The sequence below is a fragment of the Pongo pygmaeus genome, chromosome 1 (genome assembly GCF_028885625.2).
Source record: "Pongo pygmaeus isolate AG05252 chromosome 1, NHGRI_mPonPyg2-v2.0_pri, whole genome shotgun sequence".
NCBI classification, from domain to species: Eukaryota; Metazoa; Chordata; class Mammalia; order Primates; family Hominidae; genus Pongo; species Pongo pygmaeus.
Genome location: NC_072373.2, coordinates 141,319,571 through 141,344,688, shown reverse-complemented (window position 1 = coordinate 141,344,688; position 25,118 = coordinate 141,319,571). Strand labels below are relative to the sequence as shown.

The 25,118-nt window shown below is 36.8% G+C and overlaps 1 protein-coding gene across 3 annotated transcripts in view; it reads left to right on the top strand.

The window, feature by feature from the left end:
- The window catches only part of PKN2 (protein kinase N2), a 153,556-nt gene that overhangs the window by 36,599 nt on the left and 91,839 nt on the right, over positions 1–25,118 (top strand). Inside the window, exons 2-3 of one of the 3 annotated variants that reach the window (XM_063653103.1) lie at positions 9,647–9,768; positions 21,748–22,048. In XM_063653103.1, the coding sequence (XP_063509173.1) occupies positions 9,682–9,768; positions 21,748–22,048 (388 nt within the window). In that variant the 5' untranslated portion in view covers positions 9,647–9,681. Of the gene's footprint in view, positions 1–9,646; positions 9,861–21,747; positions 22,049–25,118 lie in introns of those variants that run through there. The other 2 variants (XM_063653123.1, XM_054477452.2) reach the window with 2 other exon arrangements.

Below are 25,118 nucleotides of genomic sequence, written 5' to 3'. Positions count from 1 at the left end.
TTGCAAATATCTTTTACTTATCTTCTACTTAACTAATTAGTTTTATTTCCTCAGGGATGTGGCTTTATATTGTTCATATAGTTTCATTTTTCCTTTCTCTACCTTCCAGCTCGGAGTAACTAACAACTTGCTTTTATTTCTTCAGTCTAATGAGTAAAATAAAACATTTAATGAGAAGCCCAAATCTGATTCCCTCCCTCCTTCTGTCTCTTCCTATCTGTCCATCCATTCATCCATCTATTTATGATATTAGTTTTGTTGTTGTTTTATTGTATACTTAAAAACAACAGAGACATCTCTGGGCTTTTATTTTGTAAGTTTTTCCTCCTACTGTATATTTCTTTAAGCCAAATACTTTGTATCATTATGCTTGAAATAGATATGCTACTGTGTTTTCTATTGTGTCTGTGCTTATTTAAAAAATAATCAACACTCTAGCACATGGGGGGGTTTTGTGATAGATCTATTCTAAATTAATCATATACATAAAAAAATTAGTTTCATCTTTTCAACATTCTTATTCTTACTGTCCATTGGCCACTTTTTGGCTATATTTAGTAATAATGATGATAATTGCATAAGTGATAAGTAACAGATACTGTGACTAAGATATATATAAATTATTTAATCATTTTAATAATTCTTTGAGGTAAGAAAAATCTGAGATTATTGAGTGTGTAGTGTGCCAAAATTCACACAAGTAGTAAGTGATAGAGCTGGGATTTTGAACTAGGAGTCAAAATGTTTTTTTTTGTTGTTGTTGTTTTTAAAACAAGGTCTCACTCTGTTGCTCAGGTTGGAGTGCAGTGGCACCAATCACAGCTTACTGCAGCCTCAACCTCCTGGGGTTCAGGTGATCCTCTCACCTCAGCCTCCCGAGTAGCTGGGACTATAGGTGCATGCTAATTTTTGCAATTTTTATAGAGACGAGGTTTCACCATGTTGCCCAGGCTGGTCTTGAACTCCTGGGCTCAAGCAATCCTCCTGCTTTACCTCCCAAAGCCTTAGGATTACAGGTGTCAGCCACCGCGCCTGACCAAAACTTGTTCTTAATTGTTCTGATATACTCGTAGGCTTTGTGATTTCTTAAGAGTTGTTTAGATTTCTGTTGCACTGAGTCTCTGCCTCTATTGGAGTCACTTCCCAACCTGTCCGTCTCCATGTCTGTTTGTCTCTATTGTTGTCTTCAGAACCAGAATTTCTACATATTTCCAAAATGCTCCTAGGAGGTAATACAACCCCATTGAGAAGTTCTGGCTAGGGATAAGGACTTTTAACTCACATTTAGAGATGGAAGAAAAATATAATGTATAAGTAGCCCTTTTAAAAAAATGTTTTGTGACCTTTTTTTTTATTATTTCAATAGATTTTGCGGGGAACAGGTGGTGTTTGGTTACATGGATAAGTTATTTAGTGGTGATTTCTGAGATTTTGGTGCACCCATCACCAGAGCAGTGTACACTGTACCCAGTGTATGTCTTCTGTCCCTCACCCCACTCCCACCTTTCCCTGGTGTTCCCAAAGTCCATTGTATCATTCTTACGCCTTTACATCTCATAGCTTAGTTCCCACTTATGAGTGAGAACATATGTTTGGTTTTCCATTCCTGAGTTACTTCACTTAGAATAGTTGTCTCCGATTCTATCCAGGCTGCTTGCAAATGCCATTATTTTGTTCCTTTTTATGGCTTAGTATCATATACACACACACACCATATTTTCTTTGTCCACTTGTTAATTGATGGGCGTTTGGGCTGGTTCCATATTTTTGTAATTGCAAATTGTGCTGCTATAAACATGTGTGCAAGTGTCCTTTTCATATAATGACTTTTTTTTTCGTCTGGGTAGATACCCAGTAGTGGGATTGCTGGATCAAATGGTAGACCTACTTTTAGTTCTTTAAGGAATCTCCACACTGTTTTCCGTAGTGGTTGTACTAGTTTACATTCCCACCAGCAGTGTAGAAGTGTTCCCTTTTCACCATATCCATACCAACATCTATTTTTTTTTATTTTTTAAATTATGGCCATTCTTGAAGGAGTAAGGTGGTATCGCATTGTGTTTTTGACCCTTTGTTCTTAAGGGTCTCAGTTAAATTATATTGGTTAGTAATAGGTGTATGGAACTAATTATCATTACTTCTTATATTGTTAGAACTGTGGACACAGTGGGGGGCTTGCCTGTTTTATCTACTGAGAATTCCAGGGATGGGAGAAGGTTCAGAATGAAAACAGTGTGAGTACAAATAGAATCTAGACCTTAAGAAAGATTTTTCTGATCATTGGGAGGTCTGCTTAATATGATTTATGAAGTTACTTAAATTTTTGACATGGTTGATTTTGTATAAAGGAGGTATTATGGTAAGTTAATTAATTAAGGTCTTATTGGATGCCCTTTTGTGAATATAGTGTATTTTTCTAAAAAGTCTTTTTTGTATAGTAGCCTCACAAGAAATAGCTGATAGCTAGAAAGTAACTGGTTGACAAGAGGGTGCATCTACATAGGCTTTGAATTTAGGGTGCTTGGATAAACCTCAGGGATCTGTGAACCTCATGAAACCTCCTACCACTCTGTGTGTGTGTGTGTGTGTGTGTGTGTGTGTGTGTGTGTGTGTGTTGCACACATGGAATTTTCTGAGGTCCATTGCTTTAGTCAGGATCCCATAGTAGATTTGTAATCTGCATCCCCACTCCTCATCCCAACTCCATATACATAACGCAACAGTTTAAGGAACACTAGTAGAGGAAAGTTGATAGAATTGATCAGTGGCATGGTGATCAGATGCTCTAGAGTCATTGGTAGGCTCTAGTACTTGTCTCTTGATAATGAGCCCTCTTGTTTAAAGTACTCATAAAGTAAAATTATTTCTGTTTCAAGCGTATAAGATTATAAGAATGTGGAATGTGCAGATAAAATAAGAAAGGGAAATTAGTCTGTTAAGTAATCATTAAGAGGACAATTATTAATAAAGTTCAGATTTTACTCACTGTGTAATATTCTTTTATGCTTGAATATGTATGCGACCTAATGGAAAGGAACAATGACTTGTGACTGAAAGCCCTTTCCATATTATAAACGTGAGGACTGTCTTTATTTCTGATTCTACCTGTTTACGTTTCCCAATACATATGTTTTCTTTTTGCCTAAAACGTTTTCTATAACTAGACCTTTGGAGGCAGGAAGGGGTGGAGATTGGATTTGGATATGAGGGATTGCTATTTCTCCCATAAAATGTAAAGAATTGCCTTAAAAATATCACTTTGAGAGGCTAAGGCAGGAGAATCGCTTGAGCCAGGAGTTCAAGACCAGCCTGGGCAACATAGCACAGTGAGACCCCATCTCTACAAAAAAATTTAAAGAAATAGCCAACCACAGTGGCACATGCCTATATAGTTCCAGTTACTCAGGAAGCTGAGGTGGGAGGATCACTTGATCTTGAGGGGTTGAGACTGCAGTGAGACATGATTGTGCCACTGCGCTCTAGCTTGGGTGACAGTGCAAGACCCTGTCTCAAAATAAAAAAAAAAAGAAACGAAAAAAATTATTGATTGACTATGATGTGCTGGGGACATAGTAGTGAGCAACAAAGATTCTGCCTCTGCACTTAGAAAGCCTGTCTTATCATCAGTCAGGGAAGACAAATAAATAAAGGTGTGATGAGGGATATGATAGGAAATGTAAGTGGAATGTACTGTGGGTCACCTGGCACGAACATTTAACCAATATAGGTGAGATCAAGGATCGCTTTCCACCTCGACCTGAAGGATAAGGAGTTAGCCAGGGGAAAACTGTTCAAACTGTTCATTCAAACATGGTTCTTTGAATATTTGAAGCCAGGTATCTTTTTTTTTTTTTTTTTTTTTTTGAGACAGAGTCTGGCTCTGTCGCCCAGGCTGGAGTGCAGTGGCTCAAGCTCGGCTCACTGCAGCCTCCACCTCCCAGGTTCAAGCGATTCTCCTGCCTCAGCCTCATGAGTAGCTGGGATAACAAGCGCCTGTCACCATGCCCGGCTAATTTTATATTTTTAGTTGAGATGGGGTTTCACCACCTTGGTCAGGCCAGTCTCAAACTCCTGACCTCAGGTGATCCACCCACCTCGGCCTCCCAAAGTGCTGGGATTACAGGTGTGAGCCACCGCGCCTCCCCCCCCCCCCCCCATTTATTTATTTATTTATTTTGAGACAGTCTTGCTCTGTCATCCAGGCTGGAGTACAGTGGCACGGTCTCGGCTCACTGCAACCTCACCATCCCAGGTTCAAGCAGTTCTTGTGCTTCAGCCTCCCAAGTAGCTGGGATTACAGGCATGTGCCACCACACCCAGCTAATTCTTGTATTTTTTAGTAGAGGTGAGGTTTCGCTATGTTGGCCGGACTGGTCTTGAACTCCTGGTCTCAAGTGATCCACCTGCCTCGGCCTCCCAAAGTGTAAATCCAGGTATCCTTTTTATGTTTTCATTTCAATGTACTTTTGCCTCATTTCAGGTGGCATAATATTTTTAGTTATCAAAATTCTATTTTAAGCAGTATTGGTGGAGTTTTAAGATCTAAAAGGCATGTATTTGTCCATTCATTTTAAAACACGGGATACTGAGCATATACACCCCCTTCTTATATAATATAATGCCTTCTCATCTATTTTTTCTCTTTTGGTTCTCATAATAATATTGAGACGTAGGCATTTTTTCAATTTTAGATATAAGGAAATACTCAAGTCACTTTAAGTTAGAGATGAGATTTTAGAGATAAGGAGATAGAGATTTAGAGATTTTAGAGATAAGGAGATACTCAAGTCACTTGCTTTAAGTTAGTTAACTATTTAGTTAAGATAGATAACTATTTAGTTAAGGAAAGCTCAAATCACTTGCTTTAAGTTAGATAACTATTTACTTAAGGAAAGCTCAAGTCACTTGCTTTAAGTTATATAACTATTAAGTGTTAGGACAAGGCCAGAACCCAGGTGTTTTGATTCCTAGTCTAATGTATTACACATTGTTTCTTATAATTAAATAGTTTCTTGATAGTTTATATTCATTAGTTCCACTGTATGATTTGTCTCCTAGGCGTTGAATCTTATGTATCTGGTTAATTATCCTTATATTAAATAGTTCCAGGTGTTTCTGTATTTTGAATTCTTAGTGCAAATGTGTCTTGTTACATACTGCTTGTTTTCAAGTATCATCTTGTTATGCTACCTATTTTTTTGATTCATTACTTCTGATTTACTTTTTCCTGGTAAAACTAATATAATGGATCTCATTAAATTTATGTATACCATTGAAGAAAGTGGCATTAAACAGTGTTCCGAGGGATTACTTTTTTTTTTTTTTTTTGAGACAGAGTCTTGCTCTGTCATCCAGGCTGGAGTGCAGTGGCATGATCTCTGCTGCCTGCAACTTCTGCCTCCCAGGTTCAAGCAATTCTCCTGCCCCAGCCTCCTGAGTAGCTGGGATTACAGGCGCACGCCACCATGCCCGGCTAATTTTTGTATTTTTTTAGTAGAGACAGGGTTTCACCATGTTGGCCAGGCGGGTCTTGAACTCCTGACCTTGTGATCTGCCTGCCTTGGCCTCCCAAAGTGCTGGGATTACAGGTGTGAGCCACTGTGCCCGCCCCCACCCCTTATTTTTTTATTTTTATTTTTTCTTTGAGACAGTCTTGCTCTGTCACCCAGGCTGGAGTACAGTGGCACAATCTCGGCTCGCTGCAACCTCCCCATCCCAGGTTCAAGCAATTCTTGTGCTTCAGCCTCCCAAGTAGCTGGGATTACAGGCGTGTGCCTGTAAGTAGTTACTTTTTATTGCTTAGTAGCATGCTGTTTTGTGAATATGCCACAATATGTTTATCCTTTTCCCCATGTACCCATTGAAGAACATTGGGTTATTTCCAGCTTTTGGGTTAATACAAATGAAGTTACTCTGGGCATTTTTGTATAGTTTTGTTTTCCTTTCTTTAGGGTAAATATCCAAGAGTGTAATTGCTAGGTCATGTTAAGTGTTACTGTTTAGATATATATAGTATTTAAATATATATGTTTAAATTTATAAGAAAATGCCAAACTGTTTTTCAGAGTGGCTATACCATCTTACATTCCATACAGCAATGTATGCGAGATCCAGTTGGTGCTGTATTTTCACAAGAATCTTTGTATTGTCAGTATTTTTTTTAGCCATTTAAATAGGTGTTTATTAGACATCTATTATTGTGGTTTTAACTTGCAGTTCCCTAGTAGCTAATGGTGTTTGCAATCTTTTTATGTGCTTGTTTGCTGTTATATATCCTCTTTGGTGAGGTATCTGTTCAAGCCTATTTTCTAAATTGGTTGTTTCATTACTGTTGAGTATAGTTATTTATATATTCCAGATATGAATCTTCTGTTACAAATGTGATTTGCAAATATTTTCTTCTATTATGGTATGCACTTAGCACCTTTTGAAGAGCAAAAGTTTTACATTTTGATAAGTCCAATTGATCTTTTTTGTTTGCTTATTTTATGGATCATGCTATTGGTGTCCTAAGAACTCTTCGCTTAACCCCAGGTTATGAAGATTTTCTCCTACATTTTTTTCTAAAAGATGAAGGGAAAACACAGATTTTCTCATGGTTTTTACACTTAGATCTATGATTCATTTGAGCATACCAATTCTATACATATTTTGTTAGGTTTTTATCTATGTTTTAATTTTTTAGACAGATTGTAGCTGGTATTGTGTTTTTAACTTTGTTGTCTACACAGTCATTTTAGTATATAGAAGAATGATTATTTTTGTATATGGCTCTTGTATTCTGTGATTTTGCGAACTCACTTATTGTAGATGTTTTCTAGGACATTCCTTGGGATTTTCTATATACATGACCCTGTTATCTGCTAATAGGGGGAATTTTATTTCCCAGTTTATATGCTTTTTATTAACTTACTGTAGTGGATAGAATGTCTGATATTGCATTGAATAAGAGTGCTGAGAGCAGACATCCTTGTCCTAATGCCAATCTTGGGGAAAAGCATTTAGTTTTTCACCGTTACATATGATGTTAGCTGTAAATTTTTTTGTAGATACTCTTTGTCAAGTTGAAGTTCTTTTCTAGTTTGCTTGGAGTTTTTGCCATGTATAGCTCTTGAATTTTGTCACATAATTTTTCTGCATAAGTTGGCGTGATCATATGATTTTTTAAATCTTTATTCTCTTGATATATGGTGGATTATACTGATGGATTTTTGCATATTGAACCAGTCGTATATACTTGAAGTAAACCCTACTGTGTTATATTGTATAATTCTTTTTCTTCAGTACTGTATTCAATTTGAGTATATTTTGTTGAGGATTATTACATCTAAATTCATGGGAGAAATTAGTTTTTGTGTGTATTTCTTCTGTCAGGGTAACACCAACCTCATAAGAGCAATTGGGAAGTATTTCCTCTGATTTTCTGGAGAATATTGTATAATATAGGACTGCAGATTATGTATTTCATATTGGGTGAGTTTTGGTGTTTTTTTTTGAAGAATTGGTTCATTTCATCTAAGTTATTGATTCATACTCGTATGCTTATGTTTCTTTACATTTCTTTAGGTTTTATGATGTAGGCTGTGGTCTATCATGGTGAGCATTTTGTGGGTGCTTGCAAAGAATATGTATTCTCTTCTTGTTAGGTGGAACATTTCTATAAATGTTACTTAAATTCCCTTTTTGATGGTAGTGTTTAGTTCTTCCTATTCTTCCTGGTTTTCTGTTACTACTTCTATCTTTCTGAGAAAGGGATGTTGAAGTCCCCAACTATAATTGTCTATTTTTCAATTTCTCCTCATCAGTTTTTGCTTCCTGTGTTTTGAAGCTGTTGTTTCCAGAATTAGTATTGTTATGTCATCTTGGTGGATAGACTTTTTTATCATTTTTAATGACGCTCTTTTTTTTTTTTTTTCATTTTCTTTTCTTTGAAGTCTGCTTTTTCCTGGTATTAATGTGGTTACTTTTTTTTAATTAATGTTTATATGGTATATTCTTTCCTATCCTTTTTAGCCTACGTGTGTCATGATACATTGAAACGACATTCTTTTAGGTAACATATGGGTTTTGGTTTTTGTTTTTTAAGAGATGGGGTCTCACTGTATTGCCCAGTCTGGTCTTGAACTCCTGAGCTCAAGCAGTCCTTCCACCTTGGCCTCCCAAAATGCTGTGATTACAGGCAGGAGCCACTGCGCCCTGCCCAAGGCCATATTTTTTTAATCCACTGTACCAACCTGTGTTTTAAATTTTTGTGTGTAGACCATTTGTATTTAAAGTGATTATTGGTATGTGAGGGCTTAAGTTTGCTATTTTATTGTTTTCTGTTCCTTCCCATTTCCCTTTTCTTGACCTGTGGGCTACATGTGTATTTTTTTAGAATTCCATTTTTATTTCTTACAGTGTTTCTCCGTATATCACTCTTTTTTTATTTGTTTTGTAGTTCCTTTGGGTATTATAATATGCATGTGTAATTTATCAGATTATTAGTATTGACATTCTCCACACAGGTGAAGTGTAGAAATCTTCCATTTTACTCTACACTTTTTTCTTCCAATTTGAAAATACTAACCTGGACCACCTACTGTTGCCAGATGGGAAGTCCAGATCCCCACTCAGTACCCTCTAACACAGCAAGGTAGGAAGCATCTGAGATGCCTGGCTGTGGTGGGGTTGGTATTTCAAAAAGATTTCTGTCTTACTGGGCTGCCCTGTTTTGCAGTTATTTGGCTAAAGAGAGCAGGTTTTTCTTGGGGCTTGTTTTTTTTTTTTTTATTCTTTGGTTTTGGGTTACAGACTTCTGGCACAATCTGCAGAAGTCTATTAAAGAAAAACCCAGAGAATTCATATCTTGTCTTCCTCAAGACCTGAAGTTCCTAACTGGTCTGTTTTTTTCTTTCTACCTTCTCTGCTGTATTAAGTCCAGGGTGTTTAGTTGAATTTATGTGGGCTGGAGTGAAGGGATATAAGCCTATTCAATCTTGTTGAGAACCAGAAATTTGACAGTTAATTTTTGTTTTGGTTCTTTAAGCAGGCACATGTTTCTTTTTCTCCTTTTGGATAACTCAGTCATCTCTCAGGTCTCAATAAATACTGCTTTCCTGGAGAAGGAAAATAAATACTACTTTTCTTGATATTTTAACCTAAATTACAAGCAGGCTTTTCATTCTTTGCTGTTATCAAAATTTTTAATTGTGGTTTGCTTATCTAATGTCTGTCTTCTCACTAGACATACACTCCTGAGTGTAAGGGTTATTTTGTTTTTGCTTTTTTAATGGACTTTATTCTTGAACAGGTTTAGATTTACAAAAAAATAGATAACCATATAACTACTGTACTTTCGTTGATAAAGTTGTTTCCCCTGGGGGCATGGGTTAACAGTTCTGATCCTGCTGTACGTTTTACTGGAATTGAATGATTTAGTAAATGGATGGTAGATGGTAGGAGCCAGGTTTCTCACTGTTGGAGTTGGGATTTACAGATAAGCAAAGGGAGGAGGCTAGAATGATCTGTGTTTTGATAGATTCAAGTTGGAGACATCATTATGAACTCATTTAGCTTAATATAGATCATGTCTTTTTTTCCCCCACAAGTCTATAGCCAGTGTCCCGTGATGTTATTAACATCCCCATCTTTTTTTTCTTTTTAGACGGAGTTTCGGTCTTGTGCCCAGGCTGGAGTGCAATGACACGATCTCGGCTCACCACAATCTCTGCCTCCCGGGTTCAAGCGATTCTCCTGCCTCAGCCTCCTGAGTGGCTGGGATTACAGGCATGTGCCACCATGCCCAGCTAATTTTGTATTTTTAGTACAGATGGGGTTTCTCCATGTTGGCCAGGCTGGTCTTGAACTCCTGACCTCAGGTAATCTGCCCGCCTCGTCCTCCCAAAGTGTTGGGATTACAGGCATGAGCCACTGCGCCCAGCCAGCATCCCCGTCTTTTAAATTAAATTGTTACAGTTGTTATCCAGTAGGAGTCCACAGAAAGTAATCGATAATAATTGTATTTGAAAAGACTGCTTAGAGCTATCATCATTTCTTGCCTGGATTAGTACAATAGCCTCTTAATTATGTGTCTGTTGCAGCATAGCAAGCTCATCTCAAGATTCTTTGGGTATACTAGGTGTTTCTTTTCCTGGTCTCAACTGGGCTCACTTATGCAGCTGTATTCAGCTGGTGGCTAAGCTGGACTGGAATGCCTACTGTGGCTTCACTCACATGTCTGGTGCCTCAGCTGGAAAGGCTAGAACAGCTGGAAAGCTTTTGTTCTTATACGCATGGCCTCTTTCCACATGGTTTCTCTCGTCTTCCATGTTGTCTCTCTTTCAAGCAGGATAGTTTGGACTTCTTAATATAGCAGTTGGTTTTTAAGAGCAAAAACAAGCTATGAGCTCTCTTGAAGCCTGTACTTGGAACTCCTGCACATCAGTAGAATGTCACTTCAGTCAGAGTCCCTCAGACTACCCTCAGAGTCCATGTGGAAGGGTGTGAATGCAGAGAGGCAGGATTCACTTGAGGCCATTTTGTAACAATGCACCGTAACTTCACAACATGTTTCCCTGCCTCCCTTGAATCTATTATTTCTTAACACAGGTTAGACTATATCGTTTCTTTGCTGAAACCCTGCCCTGAGTTTCCATTTCATTCAAAGTAAAAACCAAAGTCTTCTTTGGGAGGCCAAGGCGGGCGGATCACGAGATCAGGAGAGCAAGACCATCCCGGTTTACACAGTGAAACCCCGTCTCTACTAAAAATACAAAAAAATTAGCGGGGCGTGGTGGCGGGCGCCTGTAGTCCCAGCTACTCCGGAGGCTGAGGCAGGAGAATGACGTAAACCCGGGAGGCGGAGCTTGCAGTGAGCGGAGATTGTGCCACCGCACTCCAGCCTGCGAGACTCCGTCTCAAAAAAAAAAAAAAAAAAAAAAGAAAAACACCAGTCTTTATATGGCCTACAGGGCCCTATATGAGCTTGCCTTAACCAAATAGGGATTTATTTTCCATCTGAAACAAGAAGTAGAAAGGTAGCCAGTCTAGGGCTTGTGTAGCAGTTCAGTAAGGCCATCAGGGACCCAGAAACAAGAAGTATAAAGGTAGCCAGTCTAGGGCTTGTATAGCAGTGCCCAGTAAGGCCATCAGGGACCCAGGCTCTCTCTCTTTTTGCTCTGCCATCCTTAGTGTATTGGGTTTTGTCCTGTTTGTTCCTCGTTGTTACAAGATGACTGCTGTACTTTCAGGCCTTGGGTCTGCATTCCTGTCAAATAGAAAAGGAGAAGTAAAAGCTTTCATCAAAATCCTGGATTTAGTTCTCTTTGATGAAACTTGGTAATATGGTTACTTCTGACTGCAGGAGAACCTGGTGAAGTGAGAATTTTAGGTGTAGACATTGTTTCATCTAACAAAATGGGAGGTTTTCCTTTTTATTGTTGTTTTTTAAGTGAGGATAATAGGAGGATGCTATTACGTAGGCACCCAGCACTATCTGCTTCAGTACCAACTATGTGCCAGAAACTGTACTGTTGCTATGAAAGCTTATTTTTTCAGTGGGCATGGCCGTTATGAGACTTAAAAATAATATGGTCAGGCAGTTATAATAATTCCATTTCACAGATGAGGAAATCGAAGCTTTAGCATGATTGCAGTATCAGAATTTATACATGGTCATTCTGATGCCAAATGCTTCATTATTTCCATAACACAACATTCTAACTGAGCCTTCTGTTCAAAACAAACAAACAAACAAAAAACACAATATGGCCTACATTTGTGTGAAGCCTTTGCTGCTCTTTCAAATTATATTTGGTGTTCATGTCTGTCTTCTTTAATAAATTGAATACCAGAAAGAAAGAAGGATCAGGTCATTTTTATCTTTATATTTCATTGCATAGAACTCAATGCATGTTTTGAATAAAGTTTTTTTTTAAACCTTGTATGATAGGGAAACCAAAAGATAGATGAGCAAACAGGTACAGATAAATAGGATAATACGCTTGAATTGCATAGCCAGTGCACTGGGCTTGTGTTTGAATTGGTTTCTTGCTTTCTAGTTGAGAGCACTCTCCTTTTGAGGCACAGAATGTTGGATTAGGGTGAAATTAGAGAAGAAGAAATGTGTTCTGCCAATATCCCTGGCTTAAGGCAGGTAATATCTATTAATGCAAATCAATCTGGTCAAGATGTAGTTCAAATATAGATAAGTGGGTATTTCAGAGGGCCCCTCGAAGAAGATGGTATAGAGTAAATAAAAAAGCAATTTACCAGGAGTCAGAAGACTAGTAAGCTGAACCCAGCCAGGTCTCTGACAGCTAGTTGCTTAGCTGCTTTAAGCATGCTTTCCCCAAGACTAAAATCAAGAGTGTTAGACTAAATGGTTTTTGAAATTCCTTCTAGCTAACATAGTATATGAATCATTGTATCCAGTGAGTTTTTATGGGTACTCTAACATTTCTTGGCATCTGTCAGGTCAGATGTAGAGAGAGTAACAGCTTTTTCACTACTCTGGGAACTGGGCTAGTGAGGAGTAAACATCCTCTCCTGTCTCTCCCTAAATGAAGTACTTGGTCATGAGTGACAGTCCATTTTCATTTTGTTCTTTGAATCTGGTCTTGTTCTTATTTCAGTGTTTTTCTTAACTTTACTGTGAGTTTGTTGAAGTATATTAAATTGAAAATGTCAGTTTATGTTTGAGTCTAAAAATAAGAATTTCATTATTGTATAAAGTAAAAGTCATTGTATTTATCAAATACATATTATCACATTTGTGTATTTGAAATACTTGACTGGCACATGAGGTAATTTAATTACAATGTACTGTGTAGTCTGTAGTTTGGTCCCTTGTAGTATAATTGGGTTGAATGAAAGTGGCAAGGTTAAGTAGCAGATATAATGTAGTATAAGATATGATTATAAGCCTTTACATTTTCCACAATTGAAATAAAGTTAATATTACTTTTGGTTCTTTTGGTCTCTTTTAAATAATGTCTTTTCCTTATTAGACAAGGTTAAAAAAGAAGTGGAGAAAATTTTATTGTCAAAAAAAATAGAGAAAACATGGAAAACTTTGAAAAATAAAAGGGAAATCCCTCTTGTCTTTCCCTCTATTTTTAAAGTTCTTATTTTTAACATAACTTGAAATAAAAGTGTGTTTACACAGCAGTATATCAGCTGCATATACTGCTGTTAACTAATCAAGGGCACAAATAAGGGAAACCTTTCTTTATTCGCTAGCTGACTTGAAATTCTTTTGTTATGACACTTAGGTAGCATCCTGAACTTTCTCTTTTCTAAAGTTGGTTTAAAGCCCTGATATTTGTAAGCTTTATAAGGGAGTCTGTCTGTGCCCAATACAGTGCATTGAACATATTATTGATTAATTTTAAAATTATTGAATTGACCATTCTATATAACAAAAAATTCTAATTATCTTATAATCTTCAAGATTATAATAAATCTTGAATTATAATTCTACGTCAAAGAGAAACACTATTTTTAAATTTCTTGTTTTATATTCCCAACTTTTTTAATGAAGTCTTATAAGTGGATAAATAAAATATATATACACAATGGAATATTATTCAGTCATAAATAATGAAATCTTGTCATTTCAGACAACGTGAATGTACCTAGAGGACACTAAGCCAGGCACAGAAAGACAAATACCACATGATCTCACTCACAGGTGGAATCTAAATGGTTGTTCTCATAGAGGTAGAGAGTAGAATGGTAGTTATGAGAGGACGAGAGGGGAGCGGGGAAAAAGGGATAGGGAAAGATGGGTTAATGGGTACAAAAAAGTTGGGAATATGTAACAAGAAACATAAAAATAGTTAGTCTCTTTGATAGACATTTAGGTTGATTCCATATCTTGGCTATTATGAATAATGCTGTAATAAACATAGGAGTGCAGACATCTGTAAAACATACTGATTTCATTTTCTTTGGATATATATACCCAGTAGTGGGATTTACTGGATCATGTGGTAGTTCTGTGTAAAATTTTTTGAGCACCCTTCATGCTGTTTTCCATAATGGCTATACATTCCCACCAGCAGTGTATAAGGGTTCCCTTTTATCCATACCCTCATCAACACCTGCTATCTTTTGATTTTTTGAGAGTACCTATTCTAACTAGAGTGATGTGATATCTCATTGTAGTTTTGACTTGCATTTTTTGATGATTAGTGATGTTGAACATTTTTTCATACACCTGTGGGTTGTTTGTATGTTCTTTTTTGGAGAAATGTCTATGTAGGCCTTTTGCCCATTTTTTGATTAGGTTATCTGTTTGTTATTGAGTGTTCGAGTTCTTTATATTTGGGTATTAACCCTTTATCAGTTGTGTAGTTTGTAAATGTATTCTCCCAGTCTATGACTGGCATCCTTGCTCTGTTGATTGTTACCTTTACTATACAGAAGATTTTTAGTTTGATACAATTCCATTTGTCTATACAGGTTAAATATCCTGTATCTGAAATGCTTATAACCAGAGTGTTTTGGATTTGGGATTTTTTCAGGTTCCAGAATATTTGCATTATACTTAGTGGTTGGGCATTCCAAATCAAATTTTGAAAATTCAAAATGTTCCAATAAGCGTTTAGTTTGAGTATCATGTTGGCAATCAAAAGGTTTCATGGTGGCTCATGCCTATAATCCCAACAATTTGGGGGGTCAAGGCAGGAGGATCACTTGATGCCATCAGTTCAAGACCAGCCTGGGCAATGTAGCAAGACCCTGTCTTTACAAAAAATAAAAATCAGCTAGGCATGGTGGAGCCCACCTGTAGTCTTAGCTACTTGAGAGGCTAAGGTGGGAGGATCACTTGAGCCCAATGTTTCAAGGTAGCTAATGAGCAATGATTGTACCACTGCACTCCAACCTGGGTAACAGAGTGAGACCCTATCTTTAAAAAAAAAAAAAAAAAAAAAAAAAAAGATTTTGGGGCGTTTTAGAGTTTTGGATTTAGAATGCTCAAACTGTTTTTGCTTTTTTTGCCCATGCTTTTCAGGTTTTGTCCAAAATATTCTTGCCTAGACCAGTGACATGGAGCTTTCCCCTATATTTCCCCCATATTTTCTTCTTGTGATTTTGTAGTTTGGGGTCTTACATTTAAGTCTTTAATCCATTTTGAGTTGAGTTTTGTCTGTGGTGAGAGATAAGAATCTAATTTCATTCTCTCATGTGGATATCCAGTTTTCCCAACACCACTTGTTGCCCTTTTCCCATTGAGTGTACTTGGCACCTTTGTCAAGAATTAATAAACTGTAGATGGATGATTTATTTCTGGGCTGTCTTCTGTTCCATTGATCTGTGTGTCTTTTTTATACCAGTACCATGCTATTTTGATTACTATAGCTATGTAATGTGTTTTGAAGTCAAGTAGTATGATGCCTCCAGCTTTGTTCTTTTTGCTTTAGATTACTTTGGCTATTTATGTTCTCTTGTTGTCTTTCTTTATGGTTAGGTGATTTTCTCTAGTAATGTGTTTTGATGGTTTCCCTGTTATTTTTGGTGTATTTCTTATAGGTTTTTGCTTTGCAGTTACCATGAAGCTTATGAAAAAAATCTTAAAATGAGATATTTTAAACTGATAGCAACCCAACTTTGATTGTAAAGATAGGAAAAGAAATAAAAAGCAAACTCTACATTTTAACTCCATTTTCTCCCACATTTGTAATTTTTGATGTCCCATTTTACATCTTATATTGCCCATCTCTTGGCAAATTAAAATAGTTATTAACAGTTTTGTCTTTTAGCCTTCATATTAAAGATACAAGTGCTTTATGTATCACATTTATAGTATTATATAGTATTCTGTCTTCCAGTATACTTACTAGTGAGTTTTATACCTTTAAGATGTTTTCTTGTTACACATTAGAGTCCCTTTCTTCATTTGAAGAACGGTTTTTAGCATTTTTTGTTTGCTTGTATGTTCGAGACAGGGTCTCACTCTGTCCTTCAGGCTAGAGGGCAGTGGTGCGATCATGGCTCACTGCAGTCTTGATCTCATGGACTTGAATGATCCTCCCACCCCAGCCTCCCAAGTATCTAGGACTACAGCCACACGCCACCACACCCAGCTGATTTTTTAATTTTCATTTTTAGTAGAGTCAAAGTGTTGGTATGCCACCGAAGGCCTTGAGCTCCTGAGCTCAAGCAGTCCTTCCACCTTGGCCACCCAAAGTGCTGAGATTACAGATGTGAACCATTGTTCCTGGCCTATTTTTTTTTTTTAACATTTCTTGTAAGACATATCTGATGATGATAAATTCTCTTAGCTTTCATTTGTCTGGCAAAGTCTTTATCTCTGCTTTATTTCTAAAGGATAGTTGTGCTGGGTACAGTATTCTTGGTTGACAGCCCACCCCCCCCCCCCCATCTTTTTTTTTCTTTAGCAATTTGAATATATCATCTCACTCATCCTGACTTATAAGGTTTCTGCTGAGAAGTCTATTGCTAGACAGATTGGAACTTCCTAATATGTTATTTGCTTCTTTTGTTGCTTTCAAAATCTTTTCGTCTTTGATCTTTGAGAATTTGATTATGGTATTTCTTGGGGTACACTTATTTGGGCTGTTATCTGATTGGTGACTTTTGACCTTTCTGTACCTGGATAATTTGTATCTTTCTCTAGTTTTGGGAAGTTTTGTGTTATTATCTCTTTGAATAAGCTTTCTACCCGTTTGTCATTCTCAATTCCCTCTTGAAGCCCAGTAACCCAAATATTTGCTCTTTTGATACTGTTGCATTGTTTTGTAAACTTCTTCATTCCCTTTTACCCTTTTTTTAATTGTTTCTCCTCCAGCTATGTGTTTTCAAATAGCTTGTCTTCAAGCTCAGATTTTTCTATTTGTTAGATTCTGCTGTTGATATTCTCTACTGCATTCATTTTGTTCATTGTATTTTTCAGCTCCAGGATTTCAGTGTGTTTAATCTCTCATGTTTCTCTGATAAATTCCTGGATTCTTCCCCTGTGTTTTATTGAAGTTCATTGAGTTTCCTTAAAACAGCTCTTTTGAATTCTCGGAGACATCACACATCTCCATCACTTTAGGGTTGTTTCCTGGTGCCTTATTTTGTTTGTTTCATGAAATTATGGTTCCTGAATGCTTTCTTAAAAATTTTTTTTTTTTGAGACAGAGTCTCACTCACTCTGTTTCCCAGGCTGGAGTGCAGTGGAATGATCTCGGCTCTCTGCAGCCTCCGCCTCTCGGGTTCAAGCAGTTCTCCAACCTCAGCCTCCTGAGTAGCTGAGATTACAGGCATGTACTACCACTCCTGGCTAATTTTTATATTTTTAGTAGAGACAGGGTTTTACCATGTTGGACAGACTGGTCTCAAACTCCTGACCTTAGGTAATCCAGCCACCTTAGCCTCCCAGTTGTTGGCGTGAGCCACTGTGCCCGACCCCTGAATATTCTTCATGCCTTTGGCCTGCCCCAACATCTGAACATTAAGGGATTAGCTGTTTATTCCCCATTCAAAGCCTGGTGGTGGTTTGTTCTGTTCTTCCAGAAATTCTAAGCAGGGCGATTATTGTGTTCTTTGAGCCAGTATCACTGTTTCAGCACTAGATGGCACCGTAAGCCCAGGTTTGCAGTGAATTCACAGTTGGTTTGTGTTCTGGCCCAGATTGACTAGGGGAGAGACTGGAGGGTAATTTGTCTCACTGGGTGTGTGAGGTTCCACCTGGGGCCAGGACACGTTAGCCACTGTGTCACTCTGTTCATTGCTTGGGCCTCACCATGGCATGCTCCAAAGCAACATTGTGTACCTGTTCCCCTCTCATTCTTTCAAGCATCAGTGTCTCCACACTGTGCTGCCTGGGGTTGAAGGAAGGGGTGGAGCAGGCAGTATTGTGGCCAGGAGGGCCACCGTAATGCTAGGTCACACCTGAAAACCATAGCTGCCAAGACAAGCACAGCACAGGGATATGCCCAAGACACGTGCAACTATAGCCTGCCTGCTGCTGAGGTTTATTTGTGGCTCAAGTCCACTGCAGTCAGACAGTAGTGATGTACCCCCGAGTCTGTTCCACCGAGGCCATGTCTCTCTGCCTGCCACTGAAGTGAGTTCAGAGGCATGGTCTTTGGGTGCCAGCCTGGGATCAGTGGGCCATCAGATTTTGCCCAGTGTGGAGTTTTACCATGGCAGACTTGTCATTGAGTCAAGATCAAAGTACTGCTTTTATATCCCTCTTTTTCCCCCAGTAGATGGAGGCACTCTCCAAGCTGTGCTGCCTAGGGTTGGAAGAAGGATAATGGGGTCCCAGTCTTGCCACCAGGACTACCACATCCCCGGGGCACCAACCAGGCCCATACCACTGTAGCCTTCCTGCTGCTGAAGTTCACTCATGGCTTGAGGCTACTGTAGATGCCGGAACACAAGTCTGTCACACTAAGGCCACAGGTTTCCACATAGTATCAGGATGGGTCCTTGTCTGCCTAGCTTGGTCTGGGGTTAAGGGCCGTGGGGTTCTGCCTGGTGTTGGGTTTCACCATGGCAGGCCCATTGCTGAGCTACAAGTCAGAAGTCCTGCACTCACTTCCCTCTCCCTACCCCAAGTGGGCTGTGTCTTTCTCTGTGCTGTGCTTATAGTTGGGGGAGAGGTGATTCAGGCGTTGCACTTCTGTCTTTCCTACCCTCTTCAGTTGATCTTTTCTTAGTAATGCTAAAACCAGATACAGTCATCTCTGATCTGGTTCCTTGGCTCTTGTGAAGTTACTTTCATGCATAGATCATGTTCAAATTTATGTTTCTGTGGGGAGTCAATCGCTAGAGAGTCTTATTCAGCCATCTTGACTCTGTCTCTTCTCCAAATTCTCTTTATCAGATAGAGGGAAGCATGAGTTCCTCAGCAGTGACAGATTTTCCTTAATTGTAAAGGAGGAATATTAAATAACATAATGGACAAGTCATTAAAAAACAAACAAACAAAAAAAAAAAAACAAACTAATCTGCCAAGCATAAGCCCTGCCCTCAAATTGCTCATAGTCTTTGAAGAGTGGTCAGATAAAAAAAGGGGGTAATTGTTTCAATAAGGTACACAGTATCAGAGCACACAGGAGAGGCTTTCAACTAAATTATAAAGAAAGGCATTGGACAGGAAATTATTTTCCAGCAAGAGTTGTTCTTGATCTTTGAAACAAAGTAAAAGTTAACAGGGCCAAGAAGAGACTTGAAAGAGATAACTGCAGGGGAAAGGAGAGATGGTGCATACCAAAGGTGCAGCATGCTTAGTGGCTGAGCCAAGAGAGATGATTTCTTGAAGTAAAGTTTTATAATTTGATATGATTGGAGTTTAAGGAACAAAGTGGAAAGAAATGGGAGTTGAAGTAGGCAGTAAACGAAACTGTTAGGTATTTCTTCTGGCCCATGAGAAATAAGGAATAATTTCCTGAGATGCTAAGAGTACCATGAACAAGGAAATTTTACAGACCTTTGGCTTTGGACATAATATTAAAGAACAAATCTGTGAAAGCAGTTCATAAAGTGTTTTCTGATAAATGTGTAAGGATTGAAACAAAAATATTTGGAGGAATGGAACTAGCTTAAACTATTTTTTATCTAAGCATTTTTTGCCTCAGTCCACTTTACCTGAAACTAGACAATAGGAAGTTGGGATTTTATTCTTGGACAGTAGACATGTGCTAGTGTTGTTGACAACTTGCCAAGGGTGGACACTTAAACTTTGGAAACCAAATGGATCGTAGGACTTATATTCCATTATAAATACTGAAAAATCTAGACAGTATTTTGGCTCAGGTAGAAGATCATTGTTTATCTGTATAGTGACAGATCAGAAATACAACTTCTAACAGGTGTAGATTACCTATTTTAGGAATTCTTAACCTAGGATCTGTGGAACCTGGTAAGTATACATAACAACAAGAAATTTTCTTTGTACTATTTTTTGTTGGAGTTTCAAAGGAATTCTTAGCTAGAAACAGGCTGGGCACATGTTTCATGCCTGTAAACTCAGCACTTTGGGAGGTCAAGTTGGGAGGATCACTTAGTCCAAGAGTTTGAGATAGGCCTGGACAACATGGCAAAATCCCATCTCTACCAGAAAAAAAAAAAAAAAAAAAAAAAGATTTATAGAAATCAACTACTTCATATTTTGCATAATATACCTGCAGGCACAAGGTAAATTGATAAGAAAACCAAGACGAGATCCCATATCACCCGTAAGCTCACCCTTTTCACTATTTTGCATGATACATAATTTTTAGAAATTAAGAATGAATGTAGAAAGTATTTGCATCAACTTATTTATATGGGTGTGAGGAATTCTCAAAAAATTAAAGAAAATCTTTGCATTAATTAGGTCTGTGATTCAAAGGTACAAAAAGGCTGCACAGTGTGTCTTTTTCTTTTCCATGTCCTTCATAAACTCAAGTCTCCTTCCCAGAGGTAACCATTATCTTTGGTTTCTTGTGTTTCAGAATTTAAACATTTTAAATCCAATGGTATTATAGTAATGGACTTTGAAACAGTAAATGATATAGAAATAGCTAGAACATAACTTTAGTTGTTGTAAATATAGATTAGCTGTGCTTAACTGATTGGATTTTCATTTTAAGGTGACTGTACTGTGTATTGTCTTAGCTTCCATCAATACAACACAATTTAGAGGTGTTCTCAAGTAATGGTGCTTTTGTACTGAGTCAACCAAATTACCAATTGGAGTACTTAGCCTTGAAATATACAGTTGGCCATTCATATCTGTGGATTCAACATCTGCAGATTCAACCAATTGCAGATTGAAAGTATTAGGGAAAAAAACAAATAAAAAATAATACAAATAATACAGCATAGCAACTTTTTACATACCACTTGTATTGTGTGTTATAAATAACTAGAGATTAAAGTATGGGGTGTGCATTTAGATTATATGCAAATACCAAACCATTTTATATAAGTGACTTGGTCATCTTTAGATTGTGGTATATGTGGGATCCTGGAACCAACCTCCCACACATACCAAAGAACAACTGTATAAATGGAGTTCTGAATATAGTTTTCCCAAGCCCTCATTTAATTCATTAGCTAAAAAGTGGTCCTAAAGGTATCTATTTTGCCAATATTCATTTATTTTTAAGAAGTTTCTTACAGAAGATAAAATTATTCACCTATGGAATTTTTTTTATTTGTATAAATTTAAGGGATACAAGTGCAGTTTTGTTACATGAATATATTATGTAGTGATGAAGTCTGGGCTTTTAGTGTTTACCTATAGAATTGAATAATACTTTTTATTTATTAAGTGACTACAGTGACCCAGTACTTGTATTTAGAACTTCATTTACAATATTTGTGAATTATCACAGTATCTCTAAAAGGTGGCTACTATTATTATTTAGATTTTGTAGACTATTAAAACTGAGTATTTGAAAAGTTAAGTAACTTGCTCAAGGTTCACAGTGCAGGGGTTGGGATCTAACCTGGGTTCCTAAGATACCAAAATCCGCTATCTTTACACAGCCTTTGTGTGTATATGTGTTGTGTTCACTTTATTTTAATATAAATGTATTTGTCAAGTAATGCTACTTAGTGAGAGGCCAGTGAGTTCTTGAATTTATGATTTTGTATGGTTATAATAAAAGTAAGTAATTGGTCTATTGCTTATTAAGGAGATAATTAAATATAGTTAAATGTAATGTAATCAAGAAAGACTCTTAGGCTGAAAACACTGCATATTTACTGAGCAGCCAACTCTCCTAAACTCCCACATTTGTATGTTTATTTTTTCTGTAGGGGGATTCCCGAAGTCTTCCGTTTTCTGAGAACGTGAGTGCTGTTCAAAAATTAGACTTTTCAGATACAATGGTGCAGCAGAAATTGGATGATATCAAGGATCGAATTAAGAGAGAAATAAGGAAAGAACTGAAAATCAAAGAAGGAGCTGAAAATCTGAGGAAAGTCACAACAGATAAAAAAAGTTTGGCTTACGTAGACAACATTTTGAAAAAATCAAATAAAAAATTAGAAGAACTACATCACAAGCTGCAGGAATTAAATGCACATATTGTTGTATCAGATCCAGAAGATATTACAGGTATAGTAGTGCTTTATTTGATGTTTATATGGTATATTAATAAAAAAATGTATCTTTTTAGGAAATAGTAAGTTTTGGGACATGAATAGTTTTTAGCTTTTCTGAAAGTACAGAGACTTTTTCTCTTTTGGTTAAGGTCTTATTTATATTCTGTTCAGAAGGGCAGGAGTTGATAGGTATGGAAATTGAAATGTTTACTTAGAATTTAATAACCCTAATGTATTCTCTCTTACTCTCTGTCAGTAGGACATTACTTAGAGTGAGTCTCCAGTATTAATGTTGTATATTGAGTCAATCACATGCTCTTACCTGATTCATCCTGTAATCAACAGCACAAGTTTGCCAGCTGACTTAAAGTTAAAACTGTGTTCTTTGAACAAGAGATAGTTTTATTCTTTGCAAATGTAATTAGTCAAACCTATGGCCTTCATTCTTTGTGCTCTAAGCAACTGAATTAACAAGTAAACTACTAGGCATAGTGTTCAAAAAAGAAAAACATAATAGGAAAAACTGTTACACATTAGTTTTATTTTCTTTAAGTATAGAAAATAAGAGGAAAATATAACCTATGATTTCAATATAAAAACATAATTTTTAAACAATAGAATTAATAAATATTTATGTTGGAATTTTTTTAATGGTACAGAAAGTAAAGATTGAAAACCCACCTCTTTCTTTCTTAGACCGTCTCCTTAAAGGTAACATTACTTTTTGTTGTATATCCTTCCAGATAAAAAATTATATATTTGTGCCAATATTCACCCATCAGTATGTATAGTCTTTCTGTAATTTTTCATACAAAAACGTATGTTTAAGTTTAAGCCAAGGCCTGAAGACATTATCAGTTTCTATAACTGTCAATTTTTTTATTTGCAAAGAAAAAGAGTGTGAGAGTGTATAGAGTAATATACCTATAGCATGGTAGAAAATTTAGAAGGATCTGTGTGATTAGCTAATAATAGATGTAAGTAATTTTAATTTTGATTAATAAAATAACATAAATTTGGCTAAGAACCTTAAATTTTTACCATCTCAAAAGTTGCAGAAAACACTACTGATATTTAATGTTCTTGTTAAAACTTGTTTTTCGACATCACTTTCAACATCTGGGATTTAGGGCTTTTATTAGGAGGCTCTCTGTGTAGAGATTTCAACCTTGTAAGAATAATCGAAACTTTAAAATGAAAGAAATAATAGGAAATCCACCTTCTAATTTTAGATTGAAATAATCCCAAAGATGCAAATTAGTTTTTTCAGAATCACCAATCTAGTTAAAAAGAACCCTTCAGCTCTTCATCTAGTATTCCTACACACTCAATAATTATGCTATAAATGGAAATAATGTATTATGAAAATGCTGTTTTTAGTAATATTCTATAAACATAGAAATAGCCTGTTCCGTGGAACTCTGCCAACCTCTACATTTTTTTTGCCTGTTACATCTTTAGGAGTGGTCTAAAATAAGAAACAGCACTGGAGCTGTTTATTTAGAGAAATTTTCCTCCTCACAGAATACTGATAACTGCCTTGTGATTCACTGGGATATAGAAGAGTTTTATCATCACGAGGAGCCCATTTGGTTTCCCCATTCGTTTTATAAAAGTTAACTTTATTGTGGCTGGGTGCAGTGGCTCGTGCCTGTAATGCTAGCACTTTGGGAGGCCAAGGCAGGTGGATCACTTGAGGCCAGGAGTTCAAGGCTAACCTGGCCAACATGGTGAAACTCTGTCTCTACTAAAAATACAAAAATTAGTGGACGTGGTGGCGTGTGCCTGTAGTTCCAGCTACTCGGGAGGCAGAGGCATGAAAATTGCTTAAACCCAGGAAGCGGAGGTTCTGTTGAGCCAAGATTGTGCCATTGCCCTCCAGCCTGGGCAACAGAGAGCGATTCTGTCTTAAAAAAAAAAAAAAAAAAAAAAAAGGTTTATTGAAGTATAAATTACATACGACAAAATGCACGTATTTTAAGTACATGATTTAATGATTTTTAACAAATGTGTGTGTGCACCCAGCTAACCATCTCTACAATCGATCTAGAACATTTTCATCACTTCGGTGGTTCTCGTATATTCCTTCCCAGCTAACCCATGATCCCTAACCCTGGCCATAGGAACCCGCTGATCCATCTTCTATCACTTTAGATTGAATTTGTCTTTCCTACTGTTTTATATAAAGAAATTACCTCCTTTAAGTCCTATCAAATTCCTGATCACCCTTAAAAAACAATTTTTAGGTATTACCATAAAACCTTCCATGACATTCTCTGCTTTGTCTTCTCTGTGCTACTTTGTCCATTCATTGTTGCATTGCAGTGTATTTCTGTACATGTTTGTATCACTAAACTGTCTCCTTCTTGAAGGGAGGGACATGTGTTCACTCATCTATTTTCAAGGTTTATTACAGAAACTGAAACATAGTAGATACTTACTTGTGAATATTATATCTCAAAATAGAAAAACACCCAGCAAATCCGCATCTTATATTAGTCTTTAGAATTAGTATCAAAGCCTAATTATTATGACACTTGAAACATTAAATAACTTAGAAAACAAAGACTTAAAACTTTTATGATAAAGCCAGAAACTTTTTTACTGACCATTTTTAATACTGACATTTCAGATAATTGGAGGGCAGATGATATATGAAATATAACTTTATACTGTGACTTCTTAATACTTCAGTTTGTTTAGAATAAACATGATAAGTTCATCAAATTTTTATTTTATTTAAAAAATTCTGTTTGCAAATGGCATATTTACACAACTTGGTAATAAGTTATTTTCTCTTTTTTCCATTTTACTAACTTAACAACATAAAAAGCAACAACCACAACATAGAGGATTAAAATTAATGTCATTAATTTTAGGTCAGTTTGCCATAAAATTTTAGATGTTTTACCTTGCACACTAAGGTAAACCCATGAATTTGTTTTAGATTAGGTCTAGCAAGAAGATTTCAAGGACATTGTGCTTTGCTTTCAGTTCTGAAAGGTATGAGTGGATTTATAACAGAAGTGTTTGACTAATTCCTGTTGTCTTGTGGGTACATAAGCTTAGTAAGCAGAACAAAT